Source organism: Bombus pyrosoma, linkage group LG10 (assembly GCF_014825855.1).
Source record: "Bombus pyrosoma isolate SC7728 linkage group LG10, ASM1482585v1, whole genome shotgun sequence".
Taxonomy (NCBI): Eukaryota; Metazoa; Arthropoda; class Insecta; order Hymenoptera; family Apidae; genus Bombus; species Bombus pyrosoma.
Window position 1 is genome coordinate 12,443,430 of NC_057779.1, and position 13,725 is coordinate 12,457,154.

The 13,725-nt window shown below is 39.7% G+C and overlaps 2 protein-coding genes across 7 annotated transcripts in view; one reads left to right on the forward strand and one right to left on the reverse strand.

Annotated features, from left to right (window-relative positions):
- LOC122572061 (brain tumor protein) overlaps positions 1 to 13,725 on the reverse strand; it is a 168,539-nt gene that overhangs the window by 41,517 nt on the left and 113,297 nt on the right. The window lies entirely within an intron of this gene.
- Positions 1,500 to 13,725, forward strand: part of LOC122571698 (glycine-rich cell wall structural protein 1-like) — a 53,997-nt gene continuing 41,771 nt past the window's right edge. The window contains exon 1 of the mRNA XM_043735759.1: positions 1,500 to 1,666. Within this exon, the coding sequence (XP_043591694.1) occupies positions 1,500 to 1,666 (167 nt within the window). The remainder of the gene's footprint in view (positions 1,667 to 13,725) is intronic.

The window sequence follows — 13,725 nt, forward strand, 5'->3', positions numbered from 1 at the left end:
GTGACTTTTGGACATTTGCCTCGTCTGTTTTATGAAGGCCAAACTAATAAAATCTACATGCGTATTATTTATTGTAGCTCTTTCTGAACGTAAATCATTGTGAACAACGTATACTATGAATCCACGTGTACTATGAGTTAATTTACTATTGTCAGCAAACTGTAGATAATTTTGCAAATCCATATTTTTACGAATAATACTGATATGATAATAATTAAATACTACAACGAATACCGTAATTCGAATGCTCCGTATGTTTTCGTATATTATGCTCATTCTGTGCATTTTGGCATCATTTTAGTTCCCCATAAATGCATAAATAGTAAATTTAAAAAATTTTAAATTTGACATCTTGAGTGATTTCTTATTCGAAAAGCATAAAAAATGGGAAATGGAAATGAATCGGAGATAAAGTGTTAGCCTTTTCCGAAATTTTACCGCAAAGTGACATAACGTTACGAGCGCGTAGAAAATCCGTACCGATCGTTTATTGCTCGATTTTCAATACCTTAGGCGTTCGTAGTTTATGAATATTTGACATTTTACAGACGTCTTAACTTTCATCTTGTAAAACTTATCGTACGAAAGACAAGTATAACAAATACAGAAGCAATGCCTCGTGTCTTTCGTCAGGGACAAAGGGACAAATGGGGGACGCTGTATATTTGTTCTCTCCTTTCTTTGAAAGGGTGTCTCGATGCTTGGCGCCACACACGCCGACGTTCAACGCGGAGGAGCACGTGAACAATGCCACATAAAAAAGAGACAAGATAAGAAAACTCCAGACACCCGCCCACCTAGTGTTTCGTCGAACCAGCTAATTGACAAACCGGCTAATTGAAACAAAGTTCGCATGTAATATGGTTCTGGTTAACCGAAAGCTCAAAAGACATGAATTTTATTAAGTCGTAGGCTAAATCCGTGCCACGCCAAGTACGGAGAATTATAAAACAGAGCATACTGTGCGGTATTTATCATGCTTTTGGAAAAGGTACTTTGTTATTTCAAGCTACACAAGATTAAAATTCGTTGCAAATTCCATTCATGTTGGCTGTCGGGCGAATGTTTTACGAGGCGTATCCAGCAAATGAATTTCGAGTGGCCGTTAAAGACAAAAATGACATTTATTTCCAAGTGCTTTCTTGTTCGTCGCATTCTACGCATCTTGAACTACTTTGCTACGTAGGTTTTAGACTTTTTGAGATACTGGTCGCAACAGGCCATCGGTTTCTCTATTCCCGCTGCATGGAACGATGCTACCTATTAATAGCAACGGGATACGAGACACTTCGAACGTGGCGGCAAATTTGAATCGCTTCGAACCGACTCTCGTATCTTAAAACTCGAGATAAAAGTCTCGATCGGTCTCGAATCTTGATAGGTCTTGAGTCTTTGAACTTTGAAGTCTCTCGAGTCTTGATCGTCTTCGAAGTCGTTATGCAGGATATTCGATATTCTTGGCTTGAGAGTTTCAGAGTGGAAATGACGTTTAGACCGTAATGGAGGCTGTACGCGGGCTTATCTTATTGAAACATAAACAAGCACGAAGTGGCCCAAAGAATTTGACGACAGAACACGATCAAGACCTCCGAGCTTCCAACATGATCAAGACTTTCAAGACTTCCAACATGAGCAAGACTCCAGACACTTTGAAGACTCAAGACCTGTTAGGATGCAAGAACCAACAGCTCTAAGCTTCGAATACTGTTCCAAGCGATTCGAAATTGTCGTCGCATATGCGAAACAGATTCGCAGCGACTCGAAACTGTTTTAGACCTCGTCACTGGGTGGAACCCAGCGTGAGCGTAACTTGCGAAATTCCAAACGGTGCTGTATCGCACAATTTCGTCGCTTCCAATTCATTTCCCACAAATGTTACGATCACCTTCCCGCGAAATTGCGTCTGAAACAGTCTGGAATTCAGCAAGTTACGATCAGCTGGGTGCCACCTTAGGCGCCACCATTCTACGAAGCCAGCATACAAGAACCGACGTCCCGTTATGACGAGTGTGTCTCAACGAAGGTAAAAACTGCCCAGGAAAATAGTTACCATAGTTAATAGGTAGCAAGTACCTAGAGCAAAATAGATCGAGATGTGGAAAGCAAGAAACGTGAAAGGCCTTGAGACTAAATTTCTGCTTTTCTTTAATAGTCGATAGATTGAAATATGCTACAGCCTAACATTTCATTTCTGCAAAATATTGCACGTATTTACGCCCTTTTTCCTACGACGATATCCAGTCCATTCGCATTGTTGAAAATCGTTTAGTCCATAAAACTTATCTGATTGTAATCGTTTTAAAAAATTTGAAAAGAGGTGAACGCTAGCCACCGATTACGAGTGGTACACGATGTGTTAACCGTTTTTGATAACAAGGCTAGCAACGTAGAGCTATCATGTATTCACCATCCGTAGGTTGTAATAATCTTAAGATAAAAACTCTACCGCAATATTAAATCAAAGGAACTGGTTCGTGCGTAGTATATTTAACAAAGATATTTTTTCCACCGAACTTCATCTCACATTCAAACAAGTGTTTCAAGGTGTTAAAATGTTACTGTTAGAAATTCAAGCAGAACGCTACTTTTAATGCTACGATTAATACAGGTATGAGCTAAAAAAAGAAGTAATTTAAGAGATAAGATCGAGTAGAATACGCGTGTAAACGTTTACGATGTCCTAAATAAACGTATTGATCCTGTCCTTACTGGAGTAAAATGATACAAGTTCGTAAAAAGTTGGCATCGTTCGCCGCCAGACCGCGCGGTGTTAATGCGTTTATAGAAGAAACGAATGGTGCAAAAATTTGCGAAATGCGTTTAATACGAACGAAATATAAGATATGGAAAGCGAAGCGGATAATATTTAGCAAATGAAATTTTTTTAATCACTTTCATCGACGTTCTATATATCGCGCGATAAATATACGGTTGAAAAGACAGCACGAAATTAATAACTTTTTCTCAAAGAAGCATAGTTTCTATTATAGAAACATAGAGGCAGAAACAATAGGCATCCTTGGCCGTTCGATATACGTATCCTTGCTGACGAGCGGCGTACTTTTATACAGCGTGCTGTGCGCACTCGGCAATGCTTACCACCAGAGCACCGACAATCCCCTGGCCTTCATTGTAAACCGGTAGGCTGTACGATACGTCACGCGTTTCCGGACCAGCTCGGACACGTTCGAACCATTCCCATGTAAAACACCGGGCGTGAATGCAGGCTTCTCGCGCAAGGGGGTAATTTTATTTCTAATCTGAAATACCACGATATCCATGGCTGTAGAGTCGTTGACTGACAACCAATGACTTTATTCGCGCGTCCATCGGACAACCTATTCTATATTATGTAGAAACCTTTATTCTTTCTATCGGCAAACGGAGAATTTCGATAATAGCGTTTCGGAGAATAAATAGCGACAGAAAATGAAACTACCGAGTGTGTGGGCTGGGCCGTGGGATCAGCGATGTTTAAGGCAGTTTCTAGCCAACTATGTCGGTCAAATTGTTCGTCGATAAATGATAAATACGTCGCCATTATTCGTAACCTTTTGTTTCGTTTAAATCGTGCAGTTGATCGGCGCTCCTCGTCTATGCAGGAACAGAAGGTTCGATGGGAAATGGTACATTTCGTTTCGTACACTAGCGTTCCGCGAAATAAAATAACATTTAATCGGGATCTTTATTAACCTAGAAAATGATGTTAAAAGATCTCGCAGTCGTGGAATATCGTATGACTTTATTAATCGTTATGCTCGTGAAACGATTATCCGCAAACGGGGAATGCTAGCGTTGCCATTGAACAGCGATTAGAATTGCGCTGCAATATCTGAGCAGTTTAAACGGATTATTTTGCGTTGAAACGCTATTACGCGTATTAATATGCTTCCCTTCTTCGCTTTTTTAAATGCCGATTAATTGCCATTTTCACGGAACGTGATATAAATAATTCAGACTGGCGAAACATTGAAATTCAAATTGTTAAATGCGATTGCGTGAAAACGAAATACGGATACACCAAGAGATTTGAAATTCTTTGCGTATAAACCGTACCGATGCCATAGATAACATTGCTAATTTTTATTCGGCTTTATATTTATATTTATATTTATATTTATCGAGTAACGAAAAATCGAAACGCGCTTCTGTAAAAATTTTCCTGGTACCAAAAAGTGAAGCGATTCAATGTACATACGTGTACGTGCACGTAGCCGAGTCCAGGAACACTGCACGTGTCGTCGTTTGTGAGTTTCTACGTCGTTACCGTTCAGAATTCAAGGTCATATAATTAAGCGACAAAAGGAAAATGAGAGGACCATAGTTACTTTAAAAGTTTCAGTCGAATAGAAGCGGAGATCTGTGTGACCACTTTTCGACGTATTACTCAATTAGGGAGCCTTTTTGGCGCAGTTGGTTTCATTGAATGTCCGGTCCATTCGGACCAGGACTCACGTTGCATCCATCCAAGTCGCGATCGCTCCAAGTGGAAAAACATGTATTTTTGTAAATACAACGAGATTCTAATGTATATTCCACGTTTGGAAAAACGTTGAAAGCAACGTTTCGCTACAGGTGCGTTCGGGCTCAATATCCGCCCTGCACCGTTGCTGAAACCATCTGCCGTTCGAGGGTTAAAAGTGCATAAAGATCCATGAAACAGTAGCGGAGTCAAACATTTGGCGATGATATCTCAAACACTTCGAATCGCGTCCAAGCTGTAACATGTACATACAGAGTGTATCATAACAAGTGGCAGCCACTTCACCAAGTATACAGCAGACACAAAAGCTATGAGACTTGGCAAGTCTAGAGTCTCGTATTTATCATAATCCGAATTTTCCAGGCTTTTTCCAATACTCTGCGTCAGTGATACTGCTTGGACAACAAAGTAAATGCTCGTAAAGCATCGAATACTCACGGAGGTTTTAAGACCTACACAAACACCGAAGGCCTTCAAGACCTCCGAAGATTACCGAGATTCGCAAGACACGCAAAAAGAATACTCGATATTAGGTAATTCTTGTGGTTCGGAGTCCATCTGAAACTATAAGTCAACCTTCGGCATTTTCTCACAGTTTTTACAATTATTATCCTCGCAGTTCCGTGGCCCAGTCAATCCATATTTTTCCAGTCGAAGCGGCTTAAAACAATAACAAACGACAATATTTCGCTCGCTGATGCATTTCAGAACTGCCCGTAGAGCCGTAGGCACTTGGATTCAGTGATAGGTCGTTGAAACTTTTGCAGGAGAGCAGAATGTCGTATCGAGAAAAGCGATATACAATTTGAACGAGCGTTAAAATAAAAAGCACGCGAACCGTACTGTAAACTTGGCATTGAGCTAGTAGAACTATCGGCTAATACGCTTTTTGATTTTGTCGTAAAGTCCGTCACGGTCTCCCGAGATAAACAACATACGGTCCTGTTTGTGTTAGCCGAAGTGACCTTGGTTTCGCTATGAAAGCAAAATATTTTTGGAATTCTCTTTATCCTGGTTTCTAGTGCGCTCCACACGGATACGATTCGAAGCTCTTGTCGCACGATGGCAAATGGGAGAAAAACGGCGAATAGCGTTACATCGCGGTACACCGTGTACGCACAGAATCGGAGAACAAGTCCAAGTGTATCAGATCCCATTGCTAGTTACACGTTTATAGGGAGTTTTAAAGGGTTCCATCTGAAAAGTGTCTAGACATTCGAACCGAACTCCAACGATCAAACTTTAAATAACCGACCAGCTGTTTCGATCACATGGTAAACGCCGTTAGAACGTTGGTGGGTGTATCTCGTTTTCGTGATAGACCATGGCGCATCTCTCGCGGTTAAAATAAACCTGTATTTTTAGAATACCCGCATGTATAGCGTAGGTGCTGTTTTATCTCTCTGCACGCGACGCGTCTGCAGGTCTATTCACCTCTTTGCGACCTTCGATCTTCCTTATTTTCTCCATCTATGAATACCATTCCGCGGTTTCTCAACTCTGAATCCTGTGTTTACGCGTCTCTATTCAGCCACTCTTAATTATCGTTAGCCGTTGATCAAACGATCGGAAACAAATTTTCTTTGGTGAAAGATGAAACGACAGTTACAATTTGTTCCTCATTTTTTCCGCTTGACCGTGTCGTTATGGTCATAGCGGTTGAAAGATCCTAAGACGGTCGAGCGTTCAAATACTTTATCAGCTTTTTTTGTAAAATTCACCGACCATTCATTTTTCTTCTTTTTTCTAGGAGGCGCATGTGCGTCTCAAGTCCGCTGCATTCCTCGGATCATTTTCGACTCGATAGCGTCGAACAGTTTCTCCAGTTTAGATAGCTTTGTTCGCCCTTTCTTAAAAAAATATTTCTCCATAAATTCATACCTTTTACGAAAACATTTAAATATTCACTAAATTTTATAACATTCTTTCATTTATCGCGCAACTGAATATCTATCTATTTTTATGTATACTAATTAGTTAAGTCCAAATATCTGCCTGCCTCTGGTACGTCGCGATTACAAAAATTTGACACCTATAATTGCGAAAATGGGACGTGGAACCCGATAATGGAACCGCTTCACTGGAAAATAAGTAGGATTTGGTACAAATGCCTATTGTAGTCACTGTATATCCACTTTTACGCGATTGGACCTATCGGAGTGCAATTTGCAAAAGTAAGTGGTTCCGCGGGGATCGTAACATTATACGGGGAAGTGTTGAAATGAAACGAAATGAAACGCAATAGCGTTCGCTTAGTAGCGGCTTGCAGCGAACAAGCGAGAAAGGAAAGTGGGGAAAACCAAATAGAGCGTAGGTCAGTTTTGCACAGGCGTGTGATTCGATTGCTCAGTCCCGTAAGATCGTAAGCGTTTAACACTGTCAACGCGAGGAGATGTTCGAGGCGTTCGATTAAACCGCCTGCGGTGTCTGCATGCATGTGGACCGTATTAAGCACGTTGCATTTATGTCACGTGACACGATCTTAAGCATCTGTAACTGCACGTTGGCATGCGATTCACCGATGGCAAGAGTACGCGTGATACGCAAGATAATTGCAGTGGTAAGAGTGGATGCATCGGAACAATAAATTTATTGGAAGAATAGAGAGCGATGAAACGATCGATTTAACGTTCTGGGTTCTTTACACGTCGAAGCTAGATCACGCAACGATAAGTACAGTTGTATTTCTTTGCTGTATATCGAGGCTCGTGGCTATTACGATCCTTTCTGCAACTTACATGTACAAATTAAACGCATATAAATCTACGTGTATAAAATTTCTTCGACCAAACGAATCAACAAGGATCCAAGAAAATTGCCAACAAGTGCCAGTTATTCACGAACAATTCCATATTTATGTCAAGCGCTGATTAAGAGTCGTAAAAGATGATCTTTGAAAAAGCTATGTTTTTAAGTATACGAAAAAGCTAGTTAAATAAGAGTCCAGAAGAGATCAGGTGATTCTTACGAGGCTGAGAATTTCACGCGCCAACCTTATACCTTCACACCTGTTAATTAAATGATCTAGAAAAGTGGAACCCCTGCAAGTGTATAGTCTTTGTAGACCCATCTATCAAACTGCAGAAAAAGAGCTAAATTTCATCTTCCATTAGAGTCCCGTTTATTTCCTAATAATCGAAACGATTCGTAAAGCGTCTCATTTAGTTTATTTACAGCGAGTAGTGGATGTTTTGGCATAAGGAAGTACTGCCGCGTGAATATAACAAATTACGCGATCTAATTTAAACTGTTGTGGCCACCTATGACCTATAACGATATCAACCGAGGGTTAAATGATTCTTCAATCTTATCTCTCCAAAAAAAGTTCGTATCTGAACGTTTTTCAGCAGCAATTAGTCATCGATAATGACTTAATTGATAACAAAACTCAAGTTCTCTTTAATGCTTTCGTCGATATCAATTTAAGTCGTTGTAAGAGAAGAAGATTCCACGCCTAATCCTAAACCTAATCCTAGCAAAGAATTTTCACACAGTAACTGTCTTTAATTTGCCAAGCTTAATATACGCATTCTCGATCGAAAACCTTCATATTTGGTAAGATTAAATTACTCGTTATATCATACAACAGATCGTATTAACGTTTTATACGTCAATTACACATTTGTTATATAAAATATTAAGTTTCACTCCACCATATCGTATTATTTGTCCAATATTGTCCAATAAATTTGTCCATTTTCGAAACGACTACGATGACTGTTCAATACGAATTATTGTCAAGTACTTTTCCATAATTTTCGAATTTCTAGTTCACACGCCATACTCGAGTGGATACCGCGCACAATCTAAAGACCCATATACGCGAAACATGTTGCGACGCGTGCATCGATACCTAGGTTTCATGAAATCTGCATCAGTTTCAATTTACCTCCATATTACCGATTCCCCGTAGCTTGTGGCGCGATACCAACGCTGAAAAGCTTGTGTCAAAATGTCCGATCGTTTCCCAACTCCGGTACTGTTATTACCGATAATGGGAATGTCGATCATAAACCATATAAAATTAAAGATTTAAAAAAAGATGGCTAATCGAGACGAACGGATCCTTCGATGCCACGTTATTGAAAGAACTAAAAGAAAACGAAAGGAGACCGAGCGATTATAGAAATTATTCGCCTGTGGATGAATTTGCTGTTCAACGTCTGTCGGATAAGGTTCGCCGAAAGATTAAAAAACAAAATACAACGATGAGACTCTGCTGTAAATTATATTCTGTATCGGTGCTACTTTCTACGTGTTTACACTTGAAACCTGAGTCCGAATCGTGCCTCGTCCACTGACTAAGACACGATGATTCTGATCGGTGCACCGATACAAGTTGCTTGCGATGCCGATTCTCCGATATCGAACTATGTACATTGTAGCATGTATCGTGAAACTTAATCATACGTCTGTCTTTGTCGTTCTTAACCGGGGAAACGAGGAAAGACATATGATGGCGGCGATATCGCGCGGACAAAAGTCGCTCGCTGCATCGGGCCCAAGCGTTGATGCATGTGCCGCATCGTGGTTCAAGTTGCAACATGTATAGGGGCCTTAAAAGCATGCGCCGAATCGAACGTATTCTTCGAAGTTGTCAACGAATTGGCAACGAATTTAAACGTCGTAACAAAAATTCGTTGAACGTTCAAGAAAAAGATGGGGCAATTATTTAGAAAGAGCTGCCTGCAACCCTGGGTTTCGATGATCTTGAATATATTGCCGGGGGAATGATTCCGAACAACTTTTGGCTATTTTCGTACGTGTTAGCGTTCGCTGTTGGCTGGATAAACCGACGCCTTACTGAAATTTATACAAACCATAAACCAAAGACAAGAATTAGGTTGCCTGGTTAGCTGCTGCTCTCGCAGCGCGAGGAAAAATTCACAAGAAAGAAGACTATGGGACGAAGAAAATGGGCCACCTCGGAGCAGCGAACCACTTTCAAATATTCAGGAATATGCTGGTGCAGACTGGTGGATACATGAATTTGCGGCTATTCCAAATAGTTATGTTTTCCTGTAATTCTTTTAAAATTTGATTTTATTACCAAAAAGGAATAAAATAAAACGAATAGAACTTTCCTTTTCTTGTCTTCTATTGTAGTATCATGGATGAGGGGTCTGGGGGCTGTCGTGTGAATTATAAACGAGCGGTTGCCGAGCATGTATGTAGCGAGGCTAGGACAAAAGACAAGGGGTGGCTAGGGCACAAAGAACGAATTAATAACAGTACGAGTTGAGGTGTCAAAGAGTGCGGATTGCGTTGATGAGAGTCGAGTCGTTGATTAATTACTTAGTTGTGCTGATTATTATACGTTTGCTGCGATTAGTTCATGTTTAACGAACATTATTCTCTGCTCAATTAACACCTGTTCAATCTACTTATCATTAATAAACCAACTACAGTAGTCACGATACTACACTATGAAGATATAGTAACCCGTATTGGATACACTTTCTGTCTTGCTAATATTACTTCAATATCGAAAATTCATAGCGTGGAAAGCGCACAAAAGTTGGCGTAAGTTGAGCGTAAATTTACGATTGAACGCCTATAAAAATCTTTTTTATCGCGATCGATTTTGTAAGATTAACATCCGAGAAACGACATGGTATTCCATATTTGACTACTTTCCTTTACCATTATGCGCAGCTACGTTGATTCCTAAGTACCAAATGTAGCAGTTCGATGGGACCGTAGGCATTGTAATTAGAATATATCTTGTCGGAATACTTTTGAGCGACTGTGTACCTTAAGATAAGAGGGTGGAAATCGTATGTCAAAAGCCTAACGTGGAAAAAGGATCGTGTAGGTGCGCTGACTTTGCGTTCTCAGGGCTCGGGGAATGCAAAACGGTGAAAAAGAAGATGACCGAGGGTTCGTTCGCAGGGCAACAACCAAGTTGCCGCGAGGCAGGGGAAAAGAAGAAGAAGGAAGTGGAAGAGAAGGAGAGGCAGAAGAGGGAGAAAGCGAAGAAAACGACCGTAGACCAGCCAAGAAAACGACCATAGACGAGCAAAGAAAAAGAGCTCCGGTGACGTAGGAGACAGCAACATCCTTAGAGGCTTCGATGTTTCCATTGAATTAAAATTGGATTTTCTTTAAAGAGATCGATATTGTCTATCAGACTGGATTTTTATGCAAATTCAGATTTTCAGAATACGATTAATAAAGCGAACATCGGTAAAATGTTTTACCACCAAGTACTTTAGAAAATGGTGAAATTTGAATATTTCGTACATTTTTTCGCGTACGCGCAACTGTGTGCGATCTTTCAAATTTCCTATACGAAAATCTATAAAAATCTACCTTCTATCGATTATGGTACTATAATTGGTATGGTTCTATAATTATGGTACCATTTTACGTATAGCATTATATATTATTACTAAGTAAAGATTAAAAGATTATCAAGTAAGATTAGAAAGTAAAGAGATTACGAATTCGCTTTTTCTATTAACGCTCATTTGTTTAAAATTCATCATAGCCATTAGCGCGCGTACTTTGCACGCTCCTTGCAATTCTTTAAAAACGCATTTTAAAGTCTCACTTGACATATATTGCCTACTCTCGAGAGACTCGTTTTCCGCGTATATAGGGTTAAATGCATCGATTGTTGTTCCATTTTAAAGAAGCACGAAGAGCAACGAGTAATTATTTGTACAAGAATTTGTAATTAATCTTTCAACATTTATATTAAATAGCGCACAGAAGGACGATCTTCTTTAAATAACATCGAAGAGTGAAAATACCATTTTTTCTACTAATCGTCTTATAAAATATACGCTGCTACAAGTATTTCGTAGAAATGAATTCCTCTTATTAAAATTGTAGAAATTATTTCTTTCCATTAGAATTGTAAAAATTATGAAATTACTTTCCAACTACCGCGCACAAACACGCATTTTCTAGTTTTCTATTTTAAATATCACTGTAACGAAGCTAAAAGCTTCTGCATTTTTCTATTACATATACAGTAGCGAATAAAAGAAAGTTAAAAATTGGTACACTACGAATCTTGGTAATTGTTGTACTAAAAATTGTTTGACATATCGTTAACGGTAACCTACTTTGCGATACGCAGTATATCTATCACTCTTATCGAATATAAATTAATTTGTAAAATTATCCTTGTCCTTTTACTCTTCTTATTTCACAAACTTCTTTCTGTCCGCCACTGTATACCAGCATATAAAGATATGGCCAATAATTTTCCCAATAAAAATAAATCCACGCTGCAGGCCATAAATATTAGGACACCTATTCGTTGTTACATTCATCGAAAAAGCCTAACGAATTTGTCCTCGATAATTACTTCACGATAGGAGGTACGTACGATGCGAATAAATTAACCTATCTTATCTACGATAAGATGGTTAGGAAATAAAAGCAAGGAAAAGTATATTCGATGTCTGCTAAATATCATCAGCAGTGGGTTCGTTCGAGACTATTTAGTTTTCCTTAATGAAATTCCGTTTCTATTTCCTACCGTCTGAAAGCTATAAATTGTCCTAATCGCGTGGCCCGTATTGTATAGTAAGCTATTACAAATATTTTCATTTACGTTACGTTACGACTTCGTTACGACTTCACGTTGATTCAAGAGGCTGTAAAATCGATCTATCTGGACACATGGCAGCTTTGCGAGGAAAGTGAGAGAAGCTTGAAAATGTAATTTTCCAGTTATCACTCGTCCACCAATTATGAAAATCTCTTTCATTTATCATCGTAACTCGGATGCCAGAGAACAGTCACGTCGCTTTTCCCGATTTATGTGGCACTGTACTGTATCTGACGAACGTGGTTTCTCAGGCTGAAGAACTGAAAATGAAAAAAGCGTTCACGAATCTGATTTAATTACGCTCGAAGACAGGTTTTCGCTTCTTTTCGACAACTTACAATTTCTCGCAAGGCTGCGATACGACCTACCACCTATAATCGAACAAGAATCGCTTATCGTGGAAATTTACAATTTTTATCAAAATTCTTTTCAAATCAAGTTTCTTTTACCTTATGTATAGATTTTTTCATAGATGGACGAAGATTCGCTCGTTTGCCGATGCAATCAAAGCGATATCAAAATTCGACATTCAAATGTGGAAAGTTACATGGCATTTCGGTCGAATATCGTTCGCGCGAGTGCACCACATGATCGTTCAGTTCCACAGAGAAATTTCTTCCACTCTACTTGCTCCATGCAAGCCCTGTAGCATCGATGGCTCGCATTCTAGGCTCTGCAGTTGCATCACCATAAATAAGCGCCGGCGAAGCCCCCAATTAAATGTCAAACTATACCAGGCTATTCTTTTTTTAACGACCTATCCTTATCGATGAGCGTAGCTGTGTATCACCTAGACGTCTATACCACGGATGAACAGAATCTCCATTCTATTTAATTTCCGATCAACATTCTCGCGCGTTCATCTTTGTGTTGCTTGTTTGCGCAGCTCTCCGACTAAGAAAATGTGGTTTGATCCAGACAAGACGCGTTACCGTTCTACGATGAATATATCGACAACGAGCGAGAATCAATTGGTCGATCGAATTAAACGGTTGTGAAATGCGCTCCAGAATTCCACCACTGAAAACGAGAAAATCACGAGAGTGTACGTACGTATGCCTTTTACATGAAAATTAATCGGTAAAAGCAGCTTTACAAATTCTTTTGTCGCGTTAACGTATCGTTGAAATATACCGCGATTAGCATTTATCTTTGCTAGAAAAAAACAAAAAAAAGAAGCAAAGCTTACAAAATACGACGCAAGACAAATTAGATTTTCGTAGAATATAGGTATATCTTTGAGTAAAAGTTTAAATTACCCGTGGCCCAAATCAGTTTCCTAGATCGCACCATTTATGCATCAACTACAGCGCTAAAATTGTTCCCAGATTTTTCTGCTCGAAACTACAAACACGTTTGTTAACGATTCATGGGCTGATTTACGGGATATCGTGCGTTGGATTAAAGATTAAACGACACAAAGCGAGAGACTCACAGGTCGATTAATATCGCCGTGGTATGGAAAACGGTGGATTTGTTTGGCTCGACTAGGCTTAGTTCGTTTCGCATCGGATCGTTGGCTAGGCAGAGGATGCTGCATGGCGTTAGTTACGAGATTAATCGATCGTCTGAGTTGCAGTGTCTGGGGTGCGCGTAAAGTACAGCAGCGATTAAACGGCACGTCGAGCAAGGCCGTAAAATCTTCGCCAGGTGCACTGACCTACCCTACACGGTGATT